This window comes from Anopheles darlingi, chromosome 2, assembly GCF_943734745.1.
Source record: "Anopheles darlingi chromosome 2, idAnoDarlMG_H_01, whole genome shotgun sequence".
In the NCBI taxonomy this organism is placed as follows: Eukaryota; Metazoa; Arthropoda; class Insecta; order Diptera; family Culicidae; genus Anopheles; species Anopheles darlingi.
Genome location: NC_064874.1, coordinates 87,001,902 through 87,024,401, shown reverse-complemented (window position 1 = coordinate 87,024,401; position 22,500 = coordinate 87,001,902). Strand labels below are relative to the sequence as shown.

General features: G+C 49.5%; 7 protein-coding genes across 12 annotated transcripts in view; 5 read left to right on the top strand and 2 right to left on the bottom strand.

Moving 5' to 3' along the window:
* The first annotated feature begins 201 nt into the window (after positions 1 to 201).
* Positions 202 to 6,127, top strand: LOC125952861 (uncharacterized). The gene is made up of 3 exons (XM_049682601.1): positions 202 to 549; positions 5,484 to 5,638; positions 5,738 to 6,127. Exons 1-3 carry the CDS (start codon positions 489 to 491, stop codon positions 5,909 to 5,911), a joined length of 390 nt encoding a protein of 129 aa, XP_049538558.1. The 5' UTR covers positions 202 to 488; the 3' UTR covers positions 5,912 to 6,127.
* Positions 6,128 to 6,715: 588 nt separating this feature from the next.
* On the top strand, positions 6,716 to 10,202 carry LOC125952853 (trypsin-1-like). Of its 2 annotated transcripts, XM_049682587.1 has the most exons (8): positions 6,716 to 7,397; positions 7,461 to 7,537; positions 7,617 to 7,958; positions 8,049 to 8,344; positions 8,427 to 8,588; positions 8,736 to 9,247; positions 9,331 to 9,626; positions 9,713 to 10,202. In XM_049682587.1, exons 6-8 carry the CDS (start codon positions 9,184 to 9,186, stop codon positions 10,154 to 10,156), a joined length of 804 nt encoding a protein of 267 aa, XP_049538544.1. In that variant the 5' UTR covers positions 6,716 to 7,397; positions 7,461 to 7,537; positions 7,617 to 7,958; positions 8,049 to 8,344; positions 8,427 to 8,588; positions 8,736 to 9,183; the 3' UTR covers positions 10,157 to 10,202. The 2 variants fall into 2 exon arrangements, with proteins under 2 accessions (XP_049538544.1, XP_049538545.1); XM_049682588.1 differs by having other exon boundaries at positions 7,617 to 8,344.
* A 288-nt stretch (positions 10,203 to 10,490) lies between these two features.
* Positions 10,491 to 11,455, top strand: LOC125952852 (trypsin-1-like). The gene is made up of 2 exons (XM_049682586.1): positions 10,491 to 10,623; positions 10,701 to 11,455. Exons 1-2 carry the CDS (start codon positions 10,491 to 10,493, stop codon positions 11,453 to 11,455), a joined length of 888 nt encoding a protein of 295 aa, XP_049538543.1.
* Positions 11,456 to 12,225: 770 nt separating this feature from the next.
* Positions 12,226 to 13,113, bottom strand: LOC125952854 (trypsin-1-like). The gene is made up of 2 exons (XM_049682590.1): positions 13,059 to 13,113; positions 12,226 to 12,986 (listed from the first exon to the last, which is right to left on the bottom strand). The coding sequence occupies exons 1-2, from the start codon at positions 13,111 to 13,113 to the stop codon at positions 12,226 to 12,228; spliced, it is 816 nt and encodes a 271-aa protein (XP_049538547.1).
* A 608-nt stretch (positions 13,114 to 13,721) lies between these two features.
* On the top strand, positions 13,722 to 15,974 carry LOC125952835 (zinc finger and BTB domain-containing protein 24-like). Its single transcript, XM_049682565.1, has 3 exons — positions 13,722 to 13,990; positions 14,048 to 14,205; positions 14,270 to 15,974. The coding sequence occupies exons 1-3, from the start codon at positions 13,844 to 13,846 to the stop codon at positions 15,900 to 15,902; spliced, it is 1,938 nt and encodes a 645-aa protein (XP_049538522.1). The 5' UTR covers positions 13,722 to 13,843; the 3' UTR covers positions 15,903 to 15,974.
* On the bottom strand, positions 15,935 to 17,839 carry LOC125952845 (hsc70-interacting protein 1-like). The gene is made up of 2 exons (XM_049682580.1): positions 17,703 to 17,839; positions 15,935 to 17,611 (listed from the first exon to the last, which is right to left on the bottom strand). Exon 2 carries the CDS (start codon positions 17,596 to 17,598, stop codon positions 16,264 to 16,266), a length of 1,335 nt encoding a protein of 444 aa, XP_049538537.1. The 5' UTR covers positions 17,599 to 17,611; positions 17,703 to 17,839; the 3' UTR covers positions 15,935 to 16,263.
* Positions 17,840 to 17,933: 94 nt separating this feature from the next.
* LOC125952837 (calcium uptake protein 1 homolog, mitochondrial-like) overlaps positions 17,934 to 22,500 on the top strand; it is an 18,504-nt gene continuing 13,937 nt past the window's right edge. The window contains exons 1-5 of one of the 5 annotated variants that reach the window (XM_049682569.1): positions 17,934 to 18,024; positions 18,107 to 18,514; positions 18,588 to 18,780; positions 19,920 to 20,085; positions 20,395 to 20,432. In XM_049682569.1, the coding sequence (XP_049538526.1) occupies positions 18,162 to 18,514; positions 18,588 to 18,780; positions 19,920 to 20,085; positions 20,395 to 20,432 (750 nt within the window). In that variant the 5' untranslated portion in view covers positions 17,934 to 18,024; positions 18,107 to 18,161. Of the gene's footprint in view, positions 18,515 to 18,587; positions 18,781 to 19,248; positions 19,409 to 19,919; positions 20,086 to 20,394; positions 20,433 to 22,500 lie in introns of all 5 variants that reach the window. The other 4 variants (XM_049682568.1, XM_049682571.1, XM_049682570.1 and 1 more) reach the window with 4 other exon arrangements.

Here is a 22,500-nt window from a genome sequence, read left to right as displayed (position 1 = left end):
GAGCGTTCCTGGCGGAGCAGTTCTCCACCCTGCCACTTGCCTGGCTGTCTGTCTGCCTGCCAGCACCCCCTTCACATAAGCTCGCTCACGCTCACGCTCCGGTTCGATCGTTCCGTCTTGCTCGTTGGCCCCGCAAGGGACCGGCTTCGGAGCGCGGACAACTCGCCGGCAACTCGCGTTCGCGTTCTTAAAACCAGCGGTCCCGAGATCGCGGCTGACCATTTACTCGTAAGCTCTCCAGCGAACCGGACGGTCCTGCCGCTGTCTCTCTGTCTCAACTCCACCGCCGGGGCATCCTTTCTGTGACATACGACAACGTGCTTGTGTGTATGTGAGTGTGTGTGTGGTGCAACCAAGTGACTCGTAGATTTCACGACGACGACGCGAGCGAGTGTGTTTGTGTGCCTGAAAGCCTTCGGAAAGGAAACGAATCGTTGATTGATCCGCATTTGGAGGAGTTTCGTGTGGAATTTCGTGCCCCCCGTAAAATGATGAAGTTAACCGTCCTGAGCTGCTTGGTCGTGGTCGTCCTCATGATTCATGCAGGAGGTGAGTGAGAAGACCCCGTCTCTACAGGCCCCTAATCGTACCGTACTGTTTCCTTTCGTTAACCAATCACCATTCCACTCTGTCTCTGTCACTGTGTCTATACTTTTGCATGATCTCTATCTGCATGTACCACTCTTCTGTACCCTCTACGTAGCTCGTAGTTCGTCTCGATCTATCGGTGTGTAGCAAGTGTATTTCTACTGTGTATGTGCCATATGTATATAAAGGATGTATAAAGTGTTGTGTGAATAGCTAGGCGTGCATCATCATCCTCCTTAGCACCGCGGGATGACTTCATAAATTAGCAAACTTAGCCCAGTAGATCATCAGAAAAGCAAACGTCCTTCTTTCCTACACTCTTACTCACTGACATGATTTTACTCGACACAAAAGCACACATATCATATAGAATTTCTTTTGATCCATCTGTAAATCATCCACATACATTTCCACGCAAGTTCCAAGATTGACTCCTCTGCAAACTACCATTATAGATGGTCTAACTTCCATCTTTCCATCGTTCATTGTGAATGTTTATTCTCTTTTTCAAAGATTGTTACTGGTAACAGCGCATGTTGAGACAAGTTAGGATGAGATCCAACAAAGAAGTTGAAAGTTAGACATTCATATCGGTCCACCAAAGCATGGTGCAGTCTGCAACAGATTGTGCTGTGACAGCTCGTATGTTATCATAAAATGTAATGTTCCTGCAATGAATCACTAAACAATGCCACGAGCTCATGGTTCATATTCCTCTGCGGCCCCTTTTTCCGACACTAAACAGCGATCAAAGATGGCTCTGAATGGACGCATGCGGACGCGGCGTTGAGGTCTATTGAATTCACGCTGCTCTGCTTTAATACCTTTTGTCGATTTACGACTGTAGCTACGTATATCGAGCGCGCATCAGCGATTTGATGCTTTAAACCGTTCACCCTTACAGCAACGATTCGGTGATCGGGGTGTACCAATGACGCTATTAAAGCAGAATAATCAGTTTTAGTTGGACCGACGGCAAGGTCATTCCGTGTAGACGGGCTGCTCCGGTGCAAATCGCGCCGATCGACCGACCACCACATCCGGGGGGCCGCGGAGATTCGGTGATTCATAATTCGTGTCCGAACACACCTTCACGGGTAGCGTCATGTTGTGCTGCACACAACAACTGGCGAATCATGCTGATGCCGAATCGTTGCTCATGCACGATGGATTGCGGATCGTGACGGGCACAAGAGCGCCACAAATGTGGCCCCCGATGCCCAGGCCGATGGTGGTATTTTAAGAAAAAAAAACAACGTGTTTCCTGTTTGTTCGAACCCATAAGTAATGAGTAGGTGCCGACACTTGCTCGAGAAAAGCGAACGGCTATTAACGTCGGTTAGTCGATAAGTCGATAGCCTTGCCCCCTTCCTAGGGCCATGGCAGCTCGTTAATCGATTAAAGCGCACAGTTAAACGAGCTGAACGGAATAAAGTGACTCGATGCATAAATTACTAACGGAGACGGTTATCAGATTCAATATTCGCCATGATCTACCGTCGTTTCGTCATAATCGAATGCAAAACCTCCTGAAACAACGGTATTTCACCGAGGAAACCACCGGCGTTGAGCACCGTTTCGGTGTCTCGAAATAATTTGCCGAAAACATCGACAAAATGGAATGCGAAACAAACACAAAAGCGTAGCCAGAACACCAAGAGATCCACGCAGAACAAGCTGCGAAGCCACCGAAAGCGGTGAAGCAACTTTTCACCCGAAGAATGTTCGCCTGCCTTGGTGGTCGGCAACAGCAGCACCACCAGGAGCCGGTACCGGCGGTGGCTGTCAGAACGAATGTTGAAATGATTCTGCGAAGTGTTTTCGCAGCAAACCTTAAGTAGATGCTTTGCCAATTTCTGCCAATTATCTAACAAAGGCTACGCTTTCGCCGCACCCATTAAGCTCTCGAGAGGCACCACCATCATCAGCGGTTCTGCTGCTACTGCTACTGCAGAGAGGCTGCAATCTTCTCCCTCGACCATTTTCCACCACGGTGATGACCCACGACGGGATGGGTTCTGTAGCTTGCTGGCTGCTGGCTTTCTGACTCCTTTCCGACTTCTTTTCGCGTTCTCGCGGTCGCTCGAAAGTTATTGAAACATAAAAATACGAAATAAAATAAATCCCACCCCTATGCCGATGCTTTTCGCCCACTGGCTGCTCTCCCTGTTTCACTGTCGTTGTCTGGTTCTCTTCGTTTTGCCTTTCCCCGCCTTCGAACGCATTAACCTCGGCCGGCTCGGGATGAGCTGCCGGTCAGGCGCTTCGCTTCGCGTCACGAAGTGGCATTAAAACGAAACGGTAGAATAATTAGCAACATAGCTTTGCAGCATCGGTTCACGGTGGCCATGGCCACGGTCACAGCCCGGGTCGCAACGGAACGGCAGGCATCGAGACGACGAAGGTTGGGCGCGTAAAGAGCTCCCGGGCGCCCCCCGGGGAAGCTGCACAAATGCTGCGCTTTCGAAGAGAATCCAATCAAACTGCACCGGTGTGAAGATGTGTCATTGACATTGGCAGAAGCCGGCACCGGGTTCGGAGCCGGAAAAGGGATCCCTCGTGCTTGGGTGCGACTTTCAGAAAAGCCCTCACTAACAGCAAATCAGGAGAAGCTCCTTAAAACAGAGATAAGAGCATTAGAAAGGTGATCTTCGTTGGCGCTAATCCGATGCTAATCTGGCGGAAATCTTAGCCCCGGGGGAAAGGAGGATGGGGGGAGGGGATGCAAGCAAAGGTCACCGGATGATGGAGCTGAAACAAGATAAGAGACACGGATCGGAACCGCTATCTCCGCTGGCTCGTGTGAATCTGATTCATTTTTCATTTTAATGCTGCCATACTTATCGTCGTCCCGTCCCGTCCTCGGTCGGTGTTATCGCGAGGCAGAAGAAAGAGGCCCCGGGAGGGGGGGCGGCGGTTCTGGCGAACCAGCATGCCATCGGGCACGGGTCGCTCGCTCCGTTCCGCCTCTCGGAGTCAGTTCCAGCGGCGATACGAGCCGCTGAGAGCTCGTTAATTCGATCATCCAAACTAAAAAAAAAAATAACCGGTTCCAACCACGACCGGACCGCACGCTAATGGTGGCGTTAAACTGCGCCACGGCACGGCACGGACGACGCAGTGGCCACGGTGCCTGTGGCGCCCGGTACCGTATGACGCACCGGTATTTGCATGCATTTTTGCGACGGTTCGGTTTTCTTTTCGGTTTTTTTGTTTATTTATTTGTCACAAGAATTCGAAGCCTACGCTTCCGTCCAGGAATGCTCCGGTTTTCAGCTCACGCAGAGCCACATCTAAGCACTCTGCTCTAGCACGCCTCAAAAAAGAGTGCAAACTTAGAAATTGGTCCACCGTTTAGTGTGGTGGTCATCAGAATGCAAAACTGCAACCACACGGTCGCCGGTCGACGGCTCGAGGTGGTGGTTCAATGTCACCTGGAACCCTCCGTGGGCTCGTGTTTGTGTGTATGCACGCCAAGGTGCATACGAGATCGCAATACCAAACGACACACGACGACAAAAGTGTCCCTCGTGCCATGTGCCGGGGCTGTACGCGCAACTATTTGCGCATTTGCTGCCACCCTCTGGGCTTGGGCCGCGCCGCTAAAACAGGTTGGTTGGCAGCTGCTTAGTAGTAGTATTATTATTTGTAGTTTCCCTTTTCTTTCCCACCCCCTTCCGTGGATATGCGCCGTAGGAAATCGAGAACGAGACATTGCATTCCGGCGAGGTGCTCGGCTAGAACGCGTTCTAACCGCCGCCGCCGACGACGCCACCACCGCCCAGACGAGTTACTGGAACGAGTTTCTGTATCGAGGGCCACGAGCCACCAGGGAAACTTTTTTACCTCGCTAATCTGGCGCATGTGACTTAGTTTTGTATTCAAATAAGGGCGGACCAAAGAGAGAGAGAGAGATTTAAATAGGGAAGGCCCCGGAGCACTCGTACCGGTTTGTTGATTGATTACGATCGAAGCTGTTTGTGAGTAAGCAGCCATTGCCGGAACGAACGACTGAGGCAGGAAATGCAGGCACAAGTGGTGAGGTCAGATTGTCAGATCTAATGAAGGACAAACTGGATCTTGCCTTAGGATATTGAAGCAACGTAGCTCTAGTGTCGTTGGATGGCAGTCTGGTTCATCCGCTTGATCCGCTTGAGAGAATTGCAACAATTTAGCAACCGTTAGTGACCGTCGGGCGTTAATGTCCCAAAACAATCCCATCAATTTCTGTGTCGGGTCGGGCATCAATGCCTAGGCTCGCTGGCGTAGCTAAACGGTTTCGCTATGGCCCGCGCACATTAATGGAAGCACATGGAAGCGCCCAGCAGCAGCATCTACGGCTGATCGGCCGCAGAAGCTCCGATACAAAGTGACTGAAATGACCGTTCGTCATCATCATTATAGTGATCATCATTATCGTCATTAGGGGAAGAATAAATAGATATCGGGATGATGGTAGCCACGGTGGAAGTCGCTCGCTGGCGAAACTACTTTGATGAAGAATTCTTCAACGGAGTTCTTGGATTTCCTTTTTGTGTATACATCAAAGCATGCCTTATTTTGCTGTCAAGCGGCTTGTGGATGCCAGCTGTGGTGATGATCTCATCCGGATGAAGTGTTCTTGTGGTAGATGATTAATTATTTCTTCGCGATCTTTCACCTCTGCATGATTTCCTTTAGAACACTGTATCTTTACTTCATATAATCACATACACTCACACACACACACACCTAACACACAAACATATGATCTGCATGTTGCTAATTTGTAAAATCTTCCGGGAACATTAAAATGGGATGAAAAAAGGTTGGTAAAACAATTTTTGTCGTTGGAGAGAGGTTGATGTATGACAGTCTGGGAAAGCGAACTTACGATAGTACCGTTCTCCTGACAGACGCCGCTCCACGCTATCAGGTGCTGGAACCACGCGAAGGCTACGTGCCCGTGTACATCCGCGTCGGTGATCAACCGTTGGCAGACATTAATCCGGAGCTGGCGGCCGCCTTCCAGGAGTCAGTAGGTCGCGTCAGTCGCTCCGAGCTGGCTCAAGTAAGTCACGGTGGTGAAGATTGATGATTGATCGACCAAACGGCGACGAACAGCTGACGCTATGATGACCGTGCGCCCTTCTTCCCATCCTGTCTGTAGGCACTGCAAGCTGATCATGGTGTCGCTGATCATTCCTCGAGCTTGGTGGCCTCGAACTCACATTCGGCATCGGATGAGCACAAGATACTGCTGGCGGGATCGGCCGTCCCGAAGCCGGCAGCGGAACCGGCCGCTAAACCTGCAGCCGAGCCTGTAGCCCAACCGGCAGCTTAAGGTGGTGGAACGGAAAGCTGCTTAATGCCTTCTCATCTGTACCAGATGACACAGTTACACACTAACCGGCACAGTTACCTGTGCGAGCGTGCACAAATCGATGTTATTTATTTCGTTATCGCGAAACCACCACCCTGTACTAACCACAGCAGAATCCCCAGCGGATTGCTGATTCCGAAACATTCCCAATAAAGTACTGCACCGTGGTTCTAATGACTCATTGCGGTGCGAGCGAAATGATTTCTGTTCCGAAAAATGCCATTGCGATGGTTAAGATGCTTTGGTAGGACGAGGAGTGCTGAAAGCATTAAAGCGTTTGCTGTTTTTCGCCATTCAGATGCCCTTCCCGATAAGCATAAAGACTATCTTAAAAAGGGTGGCTACGTCCCCGTCTACATTCGGCATGACAATCAACCGTTGGGATCGCTCAGCCCCGAGCTGGCTGCCGCTCTCCAGGAAAGTGCTGGCCGTACTTCCCGCGGGAAACTGATTCAGGTAGCACAATGAACGTCACATTTCGACTCGTGGTATTTGTAAATTAACGATTCGTCTTGTGTCACCATTTCCAGGAACTGAATCGCCCGGTAAGATTTTCGTCGGAGTCGAGCAGCGACGAGGAGCTGCGGAATGACATCACGGCCAAACCGCGGTCAAAGGTGGACTCGATCAGCAGTGAGAGCAACTCCAACTCGGACGAATCGATTTCGTCGGAGAAGGAAGCGAAGGAAGCGATCAAAAACTTGCTGAAACAGATGCACAAGCTGAACAAGGCGGCGGTCAAAGCGAACAAAGTGTAAACCTCGGCGACATGTGGACGAATGGAGTTCCACCGAACAGTTAACTGTAGTACTCAACATGCTGACATGCTACACTGCCACTGCCAAGTTGTCACTGCCACCATCTTACTAGTTGTAAGCTATGATAAATTACTTTCTGTGACGCGAGCGCGATTTCTCATTAGACCAGCATAATATGACAAATCAATGGTCCTAACGCGATCGATGTATTCGAAAAGAGATAAAAATAAAGTTTGAAATCAGGCCCATTCCAACTGAAGGTCACAATGTGTTTCGTCGCAAATCAACAAAAATCGCTGCGCATACAATTGCCTACTTATGCCATTCTCGTAGCAGAGATGATAGAATTCAATCGAAAAGCGTGGCTTACTAATGTGTGCCAAAAGTGATAACCTTTGCTGGCACTGACCGTACTCCACTCCTAACAGGAGGTTGTTGAATTGAAATCAAAACACCGGGTGCTTCGCTATCTCTTCCGCCGTTTTCTCGTTGTATTTACGTCAACAATTTGCCGTTTTTCATAACGAACGACATACGAACTGATGCACGGGGGCATCATTCCGTGAAAAGGTGTTGTCCAAGAAGGTTCTTCTACCAGTGATAATTGAAGTAAGAAATGTATAGCCTGAAGCGCTTTCTGTGTGCCCTGCTGGCCGTCGTTGTGCTGCTGTTCCAGCTAAGCAGCGTTGGTTAGATGCTTTCGTTGGCATGCCTTGTGCATCTCACTGATTTTTCATCGGTTCTCCCACCAGACTCTGCTCCGTACAACGATATTCTGCAGCCAACGAACGCACCGGCTTCTCGGCAGCTCGTGAAAAATTTACTCAAGGTAATGTTACCGGTGGATGAAAGAGAACTGTCCCAGTAATTGGTGCTAATCGACGGTAAATTGTGTCCATTTCCACTAGCGTGTTGTTGGCGATAATTCCAACTCCAACGACAACAGTGATTCAATCGAAAGCAGTGAAGAGCGCCAGCCTCACAGGCAGCCCCAGCGTTATTAACCAGCACCCTGATGGATGGCGCAATTTCCACTCCATTTTTGCCCTTCAATGGACGTTCGTTTGCGTGTTCAGCGTGAGGCTGGAATTGCAAGTGCAGGGCACGGTGACTGTCATGGTTTTGCGAAAGCGTCACTCCGTTCAGTAGTGCAAGTGCGTTGCTGTGCAAATGAATAAACATGTTCAAACGATGGGCACCGAGCGTTATGGTTACGGTACTGCTTTGTTCTTTGTTCGGTCAGCTCGAAGGTAAGTTCAACGGAAGATTGGGAGCCCGATTTCGTCCGAGGCACCGGAAGCCGACATTCTCCTGAACCTCTCTTCACACCACTCCAAAAGGAGGATTTCACTTTTTCACGAGTGACGAAACAGCATCCGAAAATGGTCTGCCATCGAAGCCTGCGAACGATCTACCGTACATGTGCTCCGTACGGTATCTGGGAGTGCATCGTTGTAGTGCTACCATATTGAACCCGAGCTGGTTGTTAACTTCCGGGCACTGTGTCCAGGACTGTGAGCCGAAACTCGATACACTCTCTATTGTATGCGGTGTCCGCATGTACCGGACCGTGGCTACGGTAGTGCTGCATCCAGCGTACATCATCCGCCCAACCGGTGGTAACGATTTAGCCCTGGTAGGTACCGGGGAGTGTCCGTGTTTGACTTGCGATGTGATCACGTACCTCCGTTCCCTTTCTATCCTTCGCGCCATCTCAGCTGATGCCGAGGAGAGCACTCAATTTTACGAGCTACGTTCAACCGATTCCGGTGCCCAATAGTGTGCTACTTCCGGCGGGCGCCACTCCGAAAGCCATTATTGCGAGCTATGAACGAGTTCACTCAGGTGCGGAACCGGTTTGGTGGAATCCTCCAGTTCAGGTAAACATTTAGAACGAATCCGATTCGATGCGGTTGAAGGTGCGGCAGCTAGCACTGAGAATAGTAAAATAAAAGCATATAAATTCTCGGACCATTAGTTTCGATTAATTTCCGCAACCTCTATATTTCACAAAAACCACCGCAAAGACGACCGAAGTGCAGATACTACCGTGGTACGAATGTCAACGGCGCCTGGGACCAGCTCTTGCCGATTATCTCGACACCTCGAACATCTGCACCGATAACCCGGCCACGGTTGATCCCGGCGGACCAGTTATGATTGCTACTGATTTGCAGCCGTACAATCTGGTGGCCATTGTTTCTTGGACGGTGGCGCCATGCGACGGTCGTGCCGTACACATTCTAGTATCGCCACACCTGGATTGGATCTTGGGCGCTATCGCACCGCTCAATTAACGCAGTGATAAAGCAAATGCCGAACGTGACGCAGATTAGTATGTGTCGATGGACGAACAGGTGTGCCTACCTACAACCAAAGAATATAAATAATATTTTTGATTAGATATCGAGGTGGGAAGAGTAAAAACCTGGTTATACCACGGTGCGTGCCACTTCATTAGAGTTTGTCATCAACATGAAACCACTCACGGTCGTCCTGTGGATTGTCGCTTTGATCCTTGTCGCCGAAGCGGCACCGGGTAAGGATTTGTCGGGGGTGGAGGGGCCTTTGCGAGGGGCTGTCTTTATGCGTTGTGTCTCCAACTATTTCCGGTACCATCAGACCGTCGCATCTTTGGTGGGCTGGAGGCGCTACCTGGCGAGCTGCCGTATCAGGTGTCGATCCGGCGTGCCTTCCTGACCACCAGGACGCACATCTGCGGCGGCAGTATCATCAACCAACAGCACGTACTAACCGCGGCATCCTGTTTCGGGACCGATCTGGATGCTCGCTACGACATTGTTGCCGGTAATCTACGGATCGATCAGGATGCCGATACGCAACAAGTGCTGACCGTCCTGTGGATCCGCACGCATCCGAACTATGAAGGTGGTGCGAGCTCTTCCGACGTAGCTGTTGTACGTATCGCACGGAGTAGAGCTGTGAAGAGCTGTGAAGAGCTTATCGAAACTAATGCTCACTACAACAATCTTATGCCCCCTAGGTCCGTGCCACCTCAGCATTCCTGTTTAACAACTTGGTTGGTCCGATTACACTGCCACCGCTCAATCAGGCAGCGACCGGTGTTGTCCGAATCGGTGGTTGGGGTTCGTCCAGTACGAGCATCCTGCCGGGCAACAATTTCTCCAACACGCTGCAGAAGGTTTTCGTGCCGATTCTTGGCTTCGATCAGTGTGTCTCGGTTCTCGGTGGACCCGGTGGTCCGTTCGATGAGCGTAACTTCTGCACGGGTCCACTGACTGGCGGCATCTCGACGTGTACCGGTGATGCTGGAGGAGCGGCCGTCCAGGAGCAGCCCAACAATGCGTTCCTGCAGGTTGGTATCATCACGTGGAATATTCTGCCCTGTGGCGGTATCAACGTACCGTCCATCTACACCCGAGTGTCTGCGTTCTCCGACTGGATCCAGGCGAACTCGGTCCTGTAAGTGTCCGCTTTTCGCCTCATGAAGAAACAATAAATGAAATCTATGATTGTCGCAAGTATGTTCGTTTCATCGGTGTATTGGTGTTGCAGGGTGGCAGAATATCATCGAAAGACTGGTCGATATGTTACCGTGTCTCTCGTCAATTTACTACGTCTAATGCAAACGGATCCAGCAATCCAAACACTGCATTAATCACGGTTAATCTTATCGGCGTATCAGGCGATGCTCCTTCCGGCGATTGTGTCTCCAAGCTGACACAATCGATCGTTCCTTCTCCGCAATGATAAGATAGTCCTACGCGTGCGGGATTAAGTGATATATTATACCCTACCTAATGGGCAGATTGATGCAGTTTAATTCGAAACATTTTGGAGGTCGACGGAAACAATATTGGATTTCGAAGATGCGTTTCTTCTCCCGGACGCTTGTGCTCCTTGTGGTTGCGTTAATAGCAGGAGCAGTGAACGGTGCGTATTCCCTCTGTTTAAATCCCAACCACCAATTCCTGACATCTTGTGTTTCCACTACGGTGTGCGAAATATAGCTAACGATGCGGTTAAAGAACGTCGAATTATTGGAGGAGTCCGGGCGTTCCCTGGGGAATTCCCATGGATGGTATCGATCCAGCGATTGATTCTGACCCGCGCCAACCACGTCTGCGGTGGTTCCATTTTGAACCAATTCTACGTGCTAACCGCGGCTGAGTGCTTCTTCAATAACCAGAACAGCCGGTATCGGGTACAGGCCGGTAAGATACTGCTGAACACCTTCGAACCGACCGAACAGACCATCAACGTCCTGCGCTTTACGATGCATCCCATGTACGATGGCACTGCGAGTCCGTACGACATCGCCACCGTACGATTGGCATCGCCATTCGGCTTTACCGCCTACATTCGGCCAATCCAGTTGCCAACCGCCGAGACCATTCCGGCTGGAGTGGTCAAGTTTTCCGGCTGGGGAGCGACCTCGACGGGGCTTCTACCGACCATGCCCAACGATCTGCAGATGTTCCAGGTTGGAATCATGCCTAACGAGGAGTGTCAGATTGCGGTTAACGGCGCAGTAGACAATGATCCGGTGACGGAACGGAACGTCTGTCTCGGTCCAGCGACCGGTGGTATCGGTGCGTGTAGTGGCGATGCTGGTGGTGCAGCCGTTCAGACCATTCTTGGACAGGACACGATCGTCGGTATTATCGCGTGGCAACTGTCTTCCTGTGGCCAAGCAGGCAATCCCTCCATCACTACGCGTGTTTCGGCGTTCATCGATTGGATTAACCAAAATTCTCAAATATAAACCATCGGGTAGCCCGCGGTACGGTACGAATGAACAAAACAATAAAAAATGGCGTGTAGGTTTACTTTAATAGCATTTATCGGACAGGGTCAGTGGTAGTACAGATAATGATAAGCGATGCCGAAAGAATTCGTTTTCCATGGGTGCTATTGTTCGATTCGGGAGCTCCGCTAGCTTTGGCCACCTTCCCCAGCTCCTTCACGCCCTGCCGATGCGATACTGGCTGCTTCCTGTGCTGCTGGCATGATGACGGTTGTGGCCACTGGATGCGGGTGCAGCGGATGCAAAGTAACACAATGTTTTAAGAAGGTTGCGACCGAAGGTTACCTGTACTGAGTACTTACTGATTTCTCCATATTTGACTCCCCACTCCATCCAAGGTTTCATCTGCTCCATGTTTTGGCGCTTCACTCGCCGACCCAGGCCGACCGTTGGACTGCCACCGGCAAGGGCGATAAGCACGATAAGCAAAAACGGTACAATGGTGGCGTAAAGTGCGGTAAACCTCATGGTACGGTTGCGTGGTATGATGGGTCTTGCGGATTGCTACTAGTGCACTGGTGCCGATTGAGTGTCTTACTATTTATAAGTTTTTCTTTCACTTTGCGACCCGGTTCTATCCATACTGGCAGCCCCCACCAGCAAATGCAACGTTATCTATGCAACCATTCCGTCGGAACTGTATTTTTGTAGGTCAGGTATGGCTGGTATGGCTTTTTATTGCTATTATAGGTATTGTTGGTAACGCCAGCGGCCAGTGAGGGGTCCATTTAGATGGCCTCGGCGTTGATCCAGTTCAGGTAGTTAGCCACACCAACGTAGACCGACGGGGCGCCGACGGATCCGCACGGGATAAATCCCCACGATACAATACCGACCTGCACCTGCTGGCCGTTCTGGATCGAGTACAGTGGGCCACCAGAGTCACCGGAGCAAGCGGACACACCACCGGTCAGCGGGCCAGTGCAGATGTTGGTTGGGCCAAGGGGCGAGTCAACGCCAGCGGCCGCCAGACATTCGGCAAAGGTTATCAGTGGCTTAGTGACCTTCTGCAGGATGTCGGGGGTAGTCGGGAGGACACCAGCACTGGTCGAGCCCCAGCCAGCCAACGTGACCGCTCCAGTTGGATTAGTCTGTGATGCCGGTGGCAGGACGGTGGGTTGCACACGATCGGTGAAGGTAAGCGGGGTAACCATACGCATGAGACCGACATCGGACGGGTTCACACCACCGACGTATTCAGGATGGGGAATGGTTCTGCTGACAGTGATGACCTGGCGGGAAGGTTCCGTCGCCGAGAAATCGTGAGCACCGGCCCAGATCTGGAAGGTGGCCGTTTCGGGATTCTCAGTGATGCAGTGAGCTGCCGTCAAGATCCAGAAATTGTTCAGCACGGTACCACCGCAGACGTGAACGCTCACAACAAGGATCACACGCTGAATCGACACGATCGCGGGGAACTCGCCGGGAAGGGCATTGACACCACCGACGACGCGTCCACTCGGGAATCCGTACTTGGTTTGCACCGAGCCTGATCAGCAGAATGGGAAAAAAGTGAGACACAATTGTTCTCTAAACGCCTGGCAAATGTGATGGAACTTACGAGGTGCAGCGGCGACAACCGCCACCAGACACAGCAAAGCGAGAACCGACTTCATTTTGTTCCCAATAAAGAGCAAACTAGCAACGCCACGAGTGCTGTGCGACTTTTTATAACTGGAGGGTTATCGATAACGACGTCTGTGCTATCTGACGGTCGGATAAATCCGCAAGATTTCGTACGCGATCCGAAGAAGCGGAGAAAACCCAGCGCATTCGTGAGGTCATGGCGCAAGATTGGAGCGATAAAGTAGCGAATGCGTAGCAAGGGGAAGGCTCTAATCTCGCGAAGCACCAGGTGGGTTTTTGGTGGGATTTTCTACTGATTTGTCCTCCGCAGCGTGGCGAGACGATAAGAGCTGATAGTTAAGATAGGCCAAAGGGTAATCAATCGAAACAGCCAGCCAGAATAGCCTAGAAAAGGACGGCGTAATCTTTGGCGCATGCTATGGATTTCCTTGTCGGTAAGTCGTCGTCAACATAGCTTCCACCATTTCACGATTTATCGATAGCGATTTTCTCGAAAATGGGTGTTCAGGCATTAAATAACCGTTATCTACCGAGATTCGAATTGAACTCGCGGGCTTATAAACGCACGCAGCGTCAAGGGTTTGTTTACATTTTCTTCTTCATCGACTTCTTCTTCGTTCCGAGTTCAGAAATCGTTTTAAAAAGTGGGAAAAAGCATTTTTGGAAATTTTGGAGTAGCTTGCGAAGGCCCAGGAAGCTAGATTCCATAGTCGTACTAGAGAAGAATGTAGTTATTGTGTTTTCCTGAAAGAACGCGCCATGCAAAAACTCGATGGCGACTACGATGTGAACGAAATATGCCGTTTATGTTTGCAGCAGCCACAGGGTGGTTCTTGGGTTGCGCTGTTCACCTCCAACCTACCAGTCAGCCCCTCGACGATGATAACGCGGTGCACCCGGATCGAGGTAAAGTCGAGACCCAAAGATTTCATCGGTTTACGCTAAAAAATCCCCTCCTCCTAGGTGTACGAAAAAGATGGGCTACCGGAGGCGATCTGTAACGGTTGCTTCTTCAAGCTGGGCATGGCGTACGAGTTCCGCATCCGTTGCGAAGCGGCAGATCTTAAACTTCGTCAGTATTTGAATTTACCAGCGAGTGCTCCAAAGGGCAACACCGATCTGTAAGCAAGCGTGGGAGGAAAGTGGTTAGCGCGATGGTTCATCACTTCTCTTTCCTCGTTTCAGCCTTCCGTCCATTAATGAAGCAGCGATAACCGGTAAAGATGACGATATCTATGCGGCCATGTCGGAGATATTCGGGCCGGAAGAACCCGAACCAATCATGCAAGATGTAGCAACAGACAGCACATTACAGACCAACGTTTGCCAACCGGTGGAAGAACCGGAGAAAACTGAAGAACCCGTTGATACCGGCGTGAGTAAGGGCAAGCGACATGCACCGCAGCTCAAGAACAAATCGCAACTGGATGAGCTACTCGTGAAGCATAAGGAGAAGCTGCGGCTCGAAAGTACAAAGGTGAAAATCTTCCGCCAAAAGCGCAGAACTCGCAAGGTCGGAGTGGACGGGCGTGTGCTGCTGGAAACACCGGAGGAGTGTTCCATGTGCGCCAAAACGTTCCACTACCGGGACCAGCTGAGAAATCATAAACGATTGCACCATCGCAGCAAGAAGAGCTACGAATGTACCGTTTGTCAGCGCAAATTTAACTTGGCCAACAGCTATCGTGTTCACCTGCGGACCCACAATGCGGAGCGGCGCTTCCAGTGTGAGGTATGCAGTAAGCTCTTCCGTACGACAGGCAATCTGCATGCACATCTCCGTACGCACTCTGAAGAGCGGAACTTTGTCTGTACGGTCTGTGAACGAGCTTTCCGATCATCGAAGGAGCTCGCGAACCACGAGAAGGTGCATAGCAACACGAAAGACTTTGTGTGCAGTGTTTGCGACAAGGCGTTTCTCAAGCGTTCCTATCTCAAAACGCACATAAACACAGTACACATTGGATTGAAGCGGCATCAGTGTCAGGTGTGCGACAAACAGTTCTCCAATAGTTCCAACCTGATCGCTCACCGAAGAATACACACGGGTGAGAAGCCGTTCAAGTGCCGGGACTGTGGCACCAGTTTCAATCAATCGTCGGCCCTGGCGCGACACATCCAGAAGCATCATCGACCTAAGCCGGATCCTCCGAAGCCAACGCCAGCACCGCTGGTACCGATCGTAGAGCCCGACGATCTAATGATCGAGGTAGATGAAAACCGGTCCGTAGAAAGTACGGCCAGCTCCGAGCTATCCGTAGCGACGTCAGTGATGGATAATTCTCTTTCGTACGGTGGAATGCCTTACGCTCAAACATTTATGCCGCAACAGCCGCCCACTCAGCTACAAACTCACTATCATCACGCACATGATCTCACGCAGCTACACCAACCACATCACGTGTTCCATCAGCAACAACCGGAACAGCAACAGCACCAGCAACAACAAGTGCAACCGCAACATCACCAACATCTTTTCCACCAGGAACAGCAACCAGAGCAGCAGCTTCACGGTTCAGCTCTGCAGCATCATCAGCATCACCTTCAGCACCATCACCAGCAGCAACAGCAGCAACAGCAGCTACAACAACATCAACAGCAACAACCATACGTACATCAGTCAATGGGTGCCAATCAGCAGCTCGCAACCTCGTCCAATCTCTACTCGGCCGACTATTTGCCATATCATCATACGGCCCCTTCCCAGCAGTCACACTACGATCTGGGAGGTTACGACATGTGCTACAGCATGCCGGCACCGACCGTCCTCAATCCAAGCCTTATGAATCCCCAACCGACGTACATCTTCGATCAGTGATATGGCTAGTGATGGACGGTATGACATAAGATGAAGAAGCAATAAATGTTCCATTAATTAGTGAAGTTTTGTTTTATTGTTCAAGCCCTCTACAAGACTCACGGATTAACAATATATATAGAGCAATGCGAGCGAGGGTACGGGAAGTGTTCCAAATGCTGCTCGTTTGTCCCTTACGTCCCAGATTCTTCTTTCTGATGCATTTAACCGACGGAAGTTTTCATAAGCTTCGTCGTTTCTTGGAGATGAAGATCGGAACTCGCTAATAATCTGGTATGGCTTTAGGTGTGCTGAGAGGGGAATATAAAATCCAGTTGGTGTCCTACGCTTCTCGTCTTCCGTGCGTCGCGCCAGGCCGAAATTAATCTAGATCATCGAGACGAGCGCCACCTTTACCACCTGCTCCGGCACCCGGACGAGGACCGGCTCCTGCTCCTGCTCCTGCTCCCGCTCCTGGTCCCGCTCCTGGTCCAGCTCCAGCATCAGGTCCACCAAAGTTAGGGAATCCAGGGAATCCGGGGAAACCGCCAGCTCCTGCACCTGGACCGGCATCGGCACCACCACCACCGGCCGCACTCGGGAACCCGGGGAAACCACCCGCACCACCGCCTGCACCGGGGAAGCCAGGGAAACCGCCCTGTCCCGACTGAGAGTACATCTTCATGATGATGTTCATGATTTTGGGATTGTTGGTGTACTTGGAAATGTTGGCCGGATTTGCAAAAATGTCTTTCATGGCCGCTGACACTTCCGGATCGCGGAAAGCACTGAAAATATCTGCACCGGCACCACCGAAATCGGGCATTCCTCCCGGACCACCACCACCAGCGGCGGCACCTTCTTCTGCTGCCTTACGATTCGCTTCCTGTGCCTTGCGGACACGCTCCTGCCGTTCGCGCAATTCGCGTTCCTTCCTGCGACGCTCCTGCTTCTGTTTATGCTGCTCGATTTTCTTTGCGTTCGGTGTGACCTCCTTCAGCCACTCGTCCGCTTCCTCATCAAAGTCCAGCTTACACGCCTGGCGCAGATCTTTGGCAGCTTCTTCCCACCGACCAAGCAGACGGTTCGCGCGACCGCGGAACTTGTACGCTGTGGCCGAGTCGGGGTTGATTTCGAGTGCACGATCACAATCGCGGATGCAGGCATTCGGTTTCTGTAGCTTCAGATACGCTTGACCGCGCTTGGCGTAATACAGTGCACTCTTCGGATTGAGCTGGATGGCCTCGGTGAATAGTTTGACTGCTTCGTCGTACTTCTGCTCACCGTACGCAGCGGCCGCCTGGGAACGCAGATCGTTCGCTTGATCAAACTCCTCCTCTGTGGGTTCCTTGCTCGCATCTCCCATCGGCTGATCGGCTTCGCTGTCCGGTTCCACGCATCCCTCGTTGTCCAGCTCAAGATCGGACTCGGGATCCGAATCCGGAACTTCCGGGGCGTCCGTCGTGGAGTCCGCTGCCGAACCACCGGTGGTGCTGTGAGCCGAAGCGCTGCTGCTCGTTTTGGTGGCTCCTCCAGTCGCGGCCCCGGCTAGGTTTTCAAAATTCGGCATCCCTTCCGGCACTTTTCCGCCGAGGCTCTCGATGAAGTTTTTGAAAAACGCCAGCTGTGGCAGATTCAGCAGCTGCGGCGTTTTCTGGCAAAACGTGAGGAACGTTTTCAGCTTGCCCAGCTCGGCGTCGTTGATCGGGCAATCCATATTTTTTGTTTACCTGTCCGGGGTGTGTCGTGAAAACATGCGGGTTTAGAACGCGGAGGTTCTCAGAGGCCGGACGCTTTAATTTTAACGCCAAAACTACTTACTCGTTTAATGCACGACTGAGACCGTTGTTATTTCCTTCCGGGCGATAAAAATGGCGAGCTCCGTTGACGATGATTCGCGAAAAAAGTTGCCGGCGTATTTTCCAGAAACTCGATGAAAAGTCAGAACGCCGATCGGGTTAAAAAAAGACTATAGCTGCCACGTTTATAAGCCATGGTTGAGCCTAGCGGAGTGCGTGTGTTTGTGTGTGTGCGTTTTCTTGTTTTGGTTGTGGCGGATCTATTTTTGTCCTGCAAAAAAATTGATTATTTGAAGAAGGTGGTTCCAGCAGCCGTACGAGCGGAAAAAGTGAATTTATCAAGCGTAGGTGAAGGGGAATAGAATGTCCGCAGTGTCCCTGTAACGGGTAGAGTTTAATTGATCCGTCCATCGTCTCGTGTGGCAGCGGAAGATCGTGCAGTGCTGGTTTTAGCTGAAGCAGGATCCGGAGAACGGGCAGGATGGCCTGGTTGCTGCGGCATGTGTGTGGGGGTACGGTGCTGTATCGCAGCGGTGCGTTACTGCCGGTGAAGCCTGGATCGTGTCCCATCGTTTGGAGAACCGGTGGACTCTCCACGGCGCAGCAGCGCTATCTAGCAACCCTCGGAACGGGCAAGCGTGCGGCCGCTATCCTGGCGCCTTCGGCTGGGACGCTGGAACCGAAAAGTTGGCAGGAATTCAACCACCGGGGAGGACAGCAAAGCCGAGGATACAAGAACTTTGGCCATCAGCACGAAAAGGAACCGCTGTACACGCGATTGTTCTACATTTTCATCTGCACCATGATGGTCGGATCGTGTCTGGATTGGAAAAAGTATGCCCTGGAATGATTTCCTCGTGGTTCCTGTGCCTGATGTCGCTTTTTCTATTTATTCCCGTACACGAAGATTGGCAAGTGCGATCGGGTGGCCTAAGGTGGATGCGGATGCCGGAGTGGAGATGGGCAAAAAGGACGATGCGTCGTCTTCATCATCGGAGCTGAATCAGGAAGAGGACGACAGCGAAGGCGGTGACGGTGAGGTGGATGCACAGGGCAGGAAGAAGAGCCGTAAGGAAAAGATCGGTTTCCGTGACCGCAAGGTAATGAGCGATGGTTGAGAGGTTTCATGGTGAAGGCGCAACCGAGTCTCCGATCCGCCGTTCTCCGATGATCAACTCTTGTTTTTTAGTCTCCAAATAGACCACACTGATCGGTTTGAACCAACACCTTTTGCTTATTTATTATTTTACTCATGCTCCATTGTTTTTTTTTTGGTTTCTTCTATGTTCCTTCATCATGTTCTACTGTTCACGTGACCTTCGCCGCTCCTGTGATCCTTGCTCTTATCTTCATGCTGTAATGTCGCCTGCGAAACCATTGGCCAAACGAAATTGGCTTGAATTTCACTAAAAAAAACTCAATCGCGTCTGCTGCCAAATCGCAAAATATCAATTGCTTGTACACACGCACATGCCCTTCTCGCCTGCATTCGTTTCATTCGTCCCCGTGGCCGTGTGGCGTCGTCCGCCGTTATGTAAATGTGTGCCCCCCTTGGCTGCCGTTTCTAGATCATCGAGTACGAGAACCGAATGCGCACGTTCTCGACGCCGGACAAGATCTTTCGTTACTTTGCCACCGTCAAGCTGCTGCACGGCGAATCGTCCACGGTCTATATGACACCGTACGACTTTCTGCGTGCAATCACACCGGGAATGAAACAACCGGATGGTAAATGTTACCCGAAACTACTCAATCTGTTTGCAACGTAGGCCCAGCTCGCGCGTACTCAGATCGTTTCCGCTTCTAATTGGTAGCCTAGCAACTGTGTTAATAGGCACTGGGTCCTTCGTATTCTGGTGTATCGTCTCTCTGTGTTTGTCCATATGTCTGATGAATCCAACTGCTAACAAACAGAATTTCTTATCCTCGTTTTGTTTCTTAATAGATTGACCAATAGAAGTTATTTAGTTTTGATGTTAAATTAACCATCGTAATCGTTGTGATCGATATCGACTAATAGACGCGGTGATCGACCATTTCAATCTAATAGGGTTCTTAGCATCTAACTTCTAGATCATCCATAATCATCCTCTGTGTTCTTTAATTTAACATTTTTCACTTTTAATTTGCTGTAATTGTTTTACTACAAAGTGGTCTACGTTTCCCAATCGTCTCGTATCAATTACGCTCACGATCCGTTCTCTCGGTCTCGTTTATGCTACCCGTTTATTTGATCCAGATCATTGAGTATGAGAACCGCATCCGCCAGTACTCGACACCGGACAAGGTGTTCCGCTACTTTGCCACCATCCAGGCGCCACAAGGTGCCGGAGATAGCGTGGAGGTGTTCATGACACCGATCGATTTCCTTACTAGCATGACACCGGGAATGAAGCAACCAGAGGGTATTGGAATTACTAGTTTTTGTTGTGATTAATAGCACACAATACTGCACGCACTTTTCTCTCGAAAACCCAATTTCCCTAACGGACACTATGCACAATTTTTTTTATCTAAGAAATTTACTAACTTGTAGCAGGATGTAATGAAGTAGTGCATGTCTCAATTTGTTTTTTAATCGTTAGTTCACACAGCAAATGTCTATTATATGATACTTACCGGAGTTGTGTTCTGGTCAATTCTATTCCTCATCGCATAAAAAATACGGATCAACATCGGATCATGATACCACGTGCTGAATCGCTCGATCAAAGGCCTTGGATTGGATCAATACAAGCGGTACGACTCGAAGGTAGGTGCTTATGTTTGACTGATCCTCATTCACACGTCTCTTTCTCACACATAAAAACACACACATACACCGAGATTCTAGTGTTCACGATTAGCATTAAGGATCACACACGACACTCACCTGTGCTCACTCAAAATCACAAACGATCGATTATGTCGGTTTCGTTTCGCCGAGTTTTACATTCCACTTCCAATACATGTTTCTTATTCACCTTTTTACTCCTCTTTCCGTATCGCTCACTCCACAAACGAGACTACCACTAAACTCTTTCTATCGTAATCGTTGTGATGCGACACGTTGTCTATTTCGTTTGTAAAAAAGAACCCAATTGATACTGAAGCACACCGAGCAAGATCTTATGCTCACACCTCCTTTTTTATACAAACTTTCACAAATATCCTTTTTCCCTGATCACCAAACCAAGAATGACTGTTCTTGTATAACTTTTGTTTGGTTTCCTTTCTTGTTTCTGAAGTCTGGTAGATTTTGATGTTGTTTGCTACAACTACAGCAAAACCACCCTGTCTATTCCTTGCTCTTTTTCTCGTCTCTTTACTATTTCTTTTATACTTATTATACTTCCGATCTGCTCTCCTCTTACACATTCAGTTCATGATTTTGTTTGGTTTTGTTTTTTCCTTCAACTGACTCCTGATACTCTCCGTGTTTCTTTTTCAAACGCTGGCTGTTTAATTTCATTTCTAAGAGATATATTCCTACATCTGTATTGTTTTGTGGCTTTTTTGTTCTCGTTTTTCCAGCTTTGTTAACCTTGCGCTTTCTACCTGTTGTGGTGGAGTTTGAATGGGTTATTTAATGGTTTTTCTTTACTACATTTTGATGCTTTACACATTCGGAGCCTTTTGGTGCCATTTCTTCTCGATGTTTCTACTCCGTACCTTATTTGCTTAAGTATTTCAGTATATGTTCATAAATAGACCAACAATTTTAACCATTTTACAAACTTCTTCATTGCCCACTAGTATGAGATCTTCAAATTGAACGATTACACCACAAACAAGGTACTATTTCGGGCCTAGATTTGTTCGACAGATGTTCCCCTCAAAACAATTTCACAAAAAAGACAAAAGACAACTATTCTCACAAGAAACCTGCCCTTTGGAAGAGGGTATAATATAGAATTCAGAACTCATGAACCGAATCATTGATCCGATTAGAATTCCCTTTCCTTCCGTTTCTCATTAAAACATCTTCGACTCTTCCCTCGTTCACCTTTCCTCGAATCGCTCGTATCACTATCTACTACTAATCTATTGCTTTTGATGCTCAATCAATTCACTTTCGTGTACTTTCAGAGCATTGAAGAGGTATTGCAAATGGACCGTTTTTATGCATTACAGCTAAACACGATCCAAAAATATATTGCAAACGCTTCCAAACTGAAACACGAGCCAAAGCAAAAGCAAAAAGTCAGCCAGTATATCTTCCCGTATCTTTGCTGAATACTCTTTTTCTCTTTGAATATCTTTGTCTATCGTTTCTACTTGTACTGTTTTCCACATCTACTGCTCTCTTTGTCTATTGCGGAATGTTACGATAGCTTCTTTACTACTTCTTACTTATGGGTTGTGTGATCATTTGGCGTGTCACTATACGTTTTCCTTTCACCATTTGCTCTACTGCGCTGAGTTGTATCACAAAAGAATGGCTCCACGGTTTACAAGGCGGCAGCATTATGCAAGCTATGCGTTTACTTCACGTGTGCTACTTAGTCACGCACTCGGCGTGTAACTTTATCTACCAACATGCTCTCACATGCTTATCTATCAATTTTTCTATCTTTTTTTTACTTTAGCATACCGTCTTGGTTCTCTTTCAAGTGAATAGTTATGGTGTTGTTAGCGTTTTCTATTCTTCTTTTTATTCGCGTGTTTTATGATAATAAGAATTCGTACTGCGATCGTTGCATTTCAAGCTATACAATCGCTGCATACCGCTTGCAGTATAGTAGGAGAGTACTGTTTATTCGAGAATCGAAACTTCCTTTCACTGCTGTGCACAATATTCAACTTTTACCTTACTTATTGCATGCGTTTGTTAACCTACT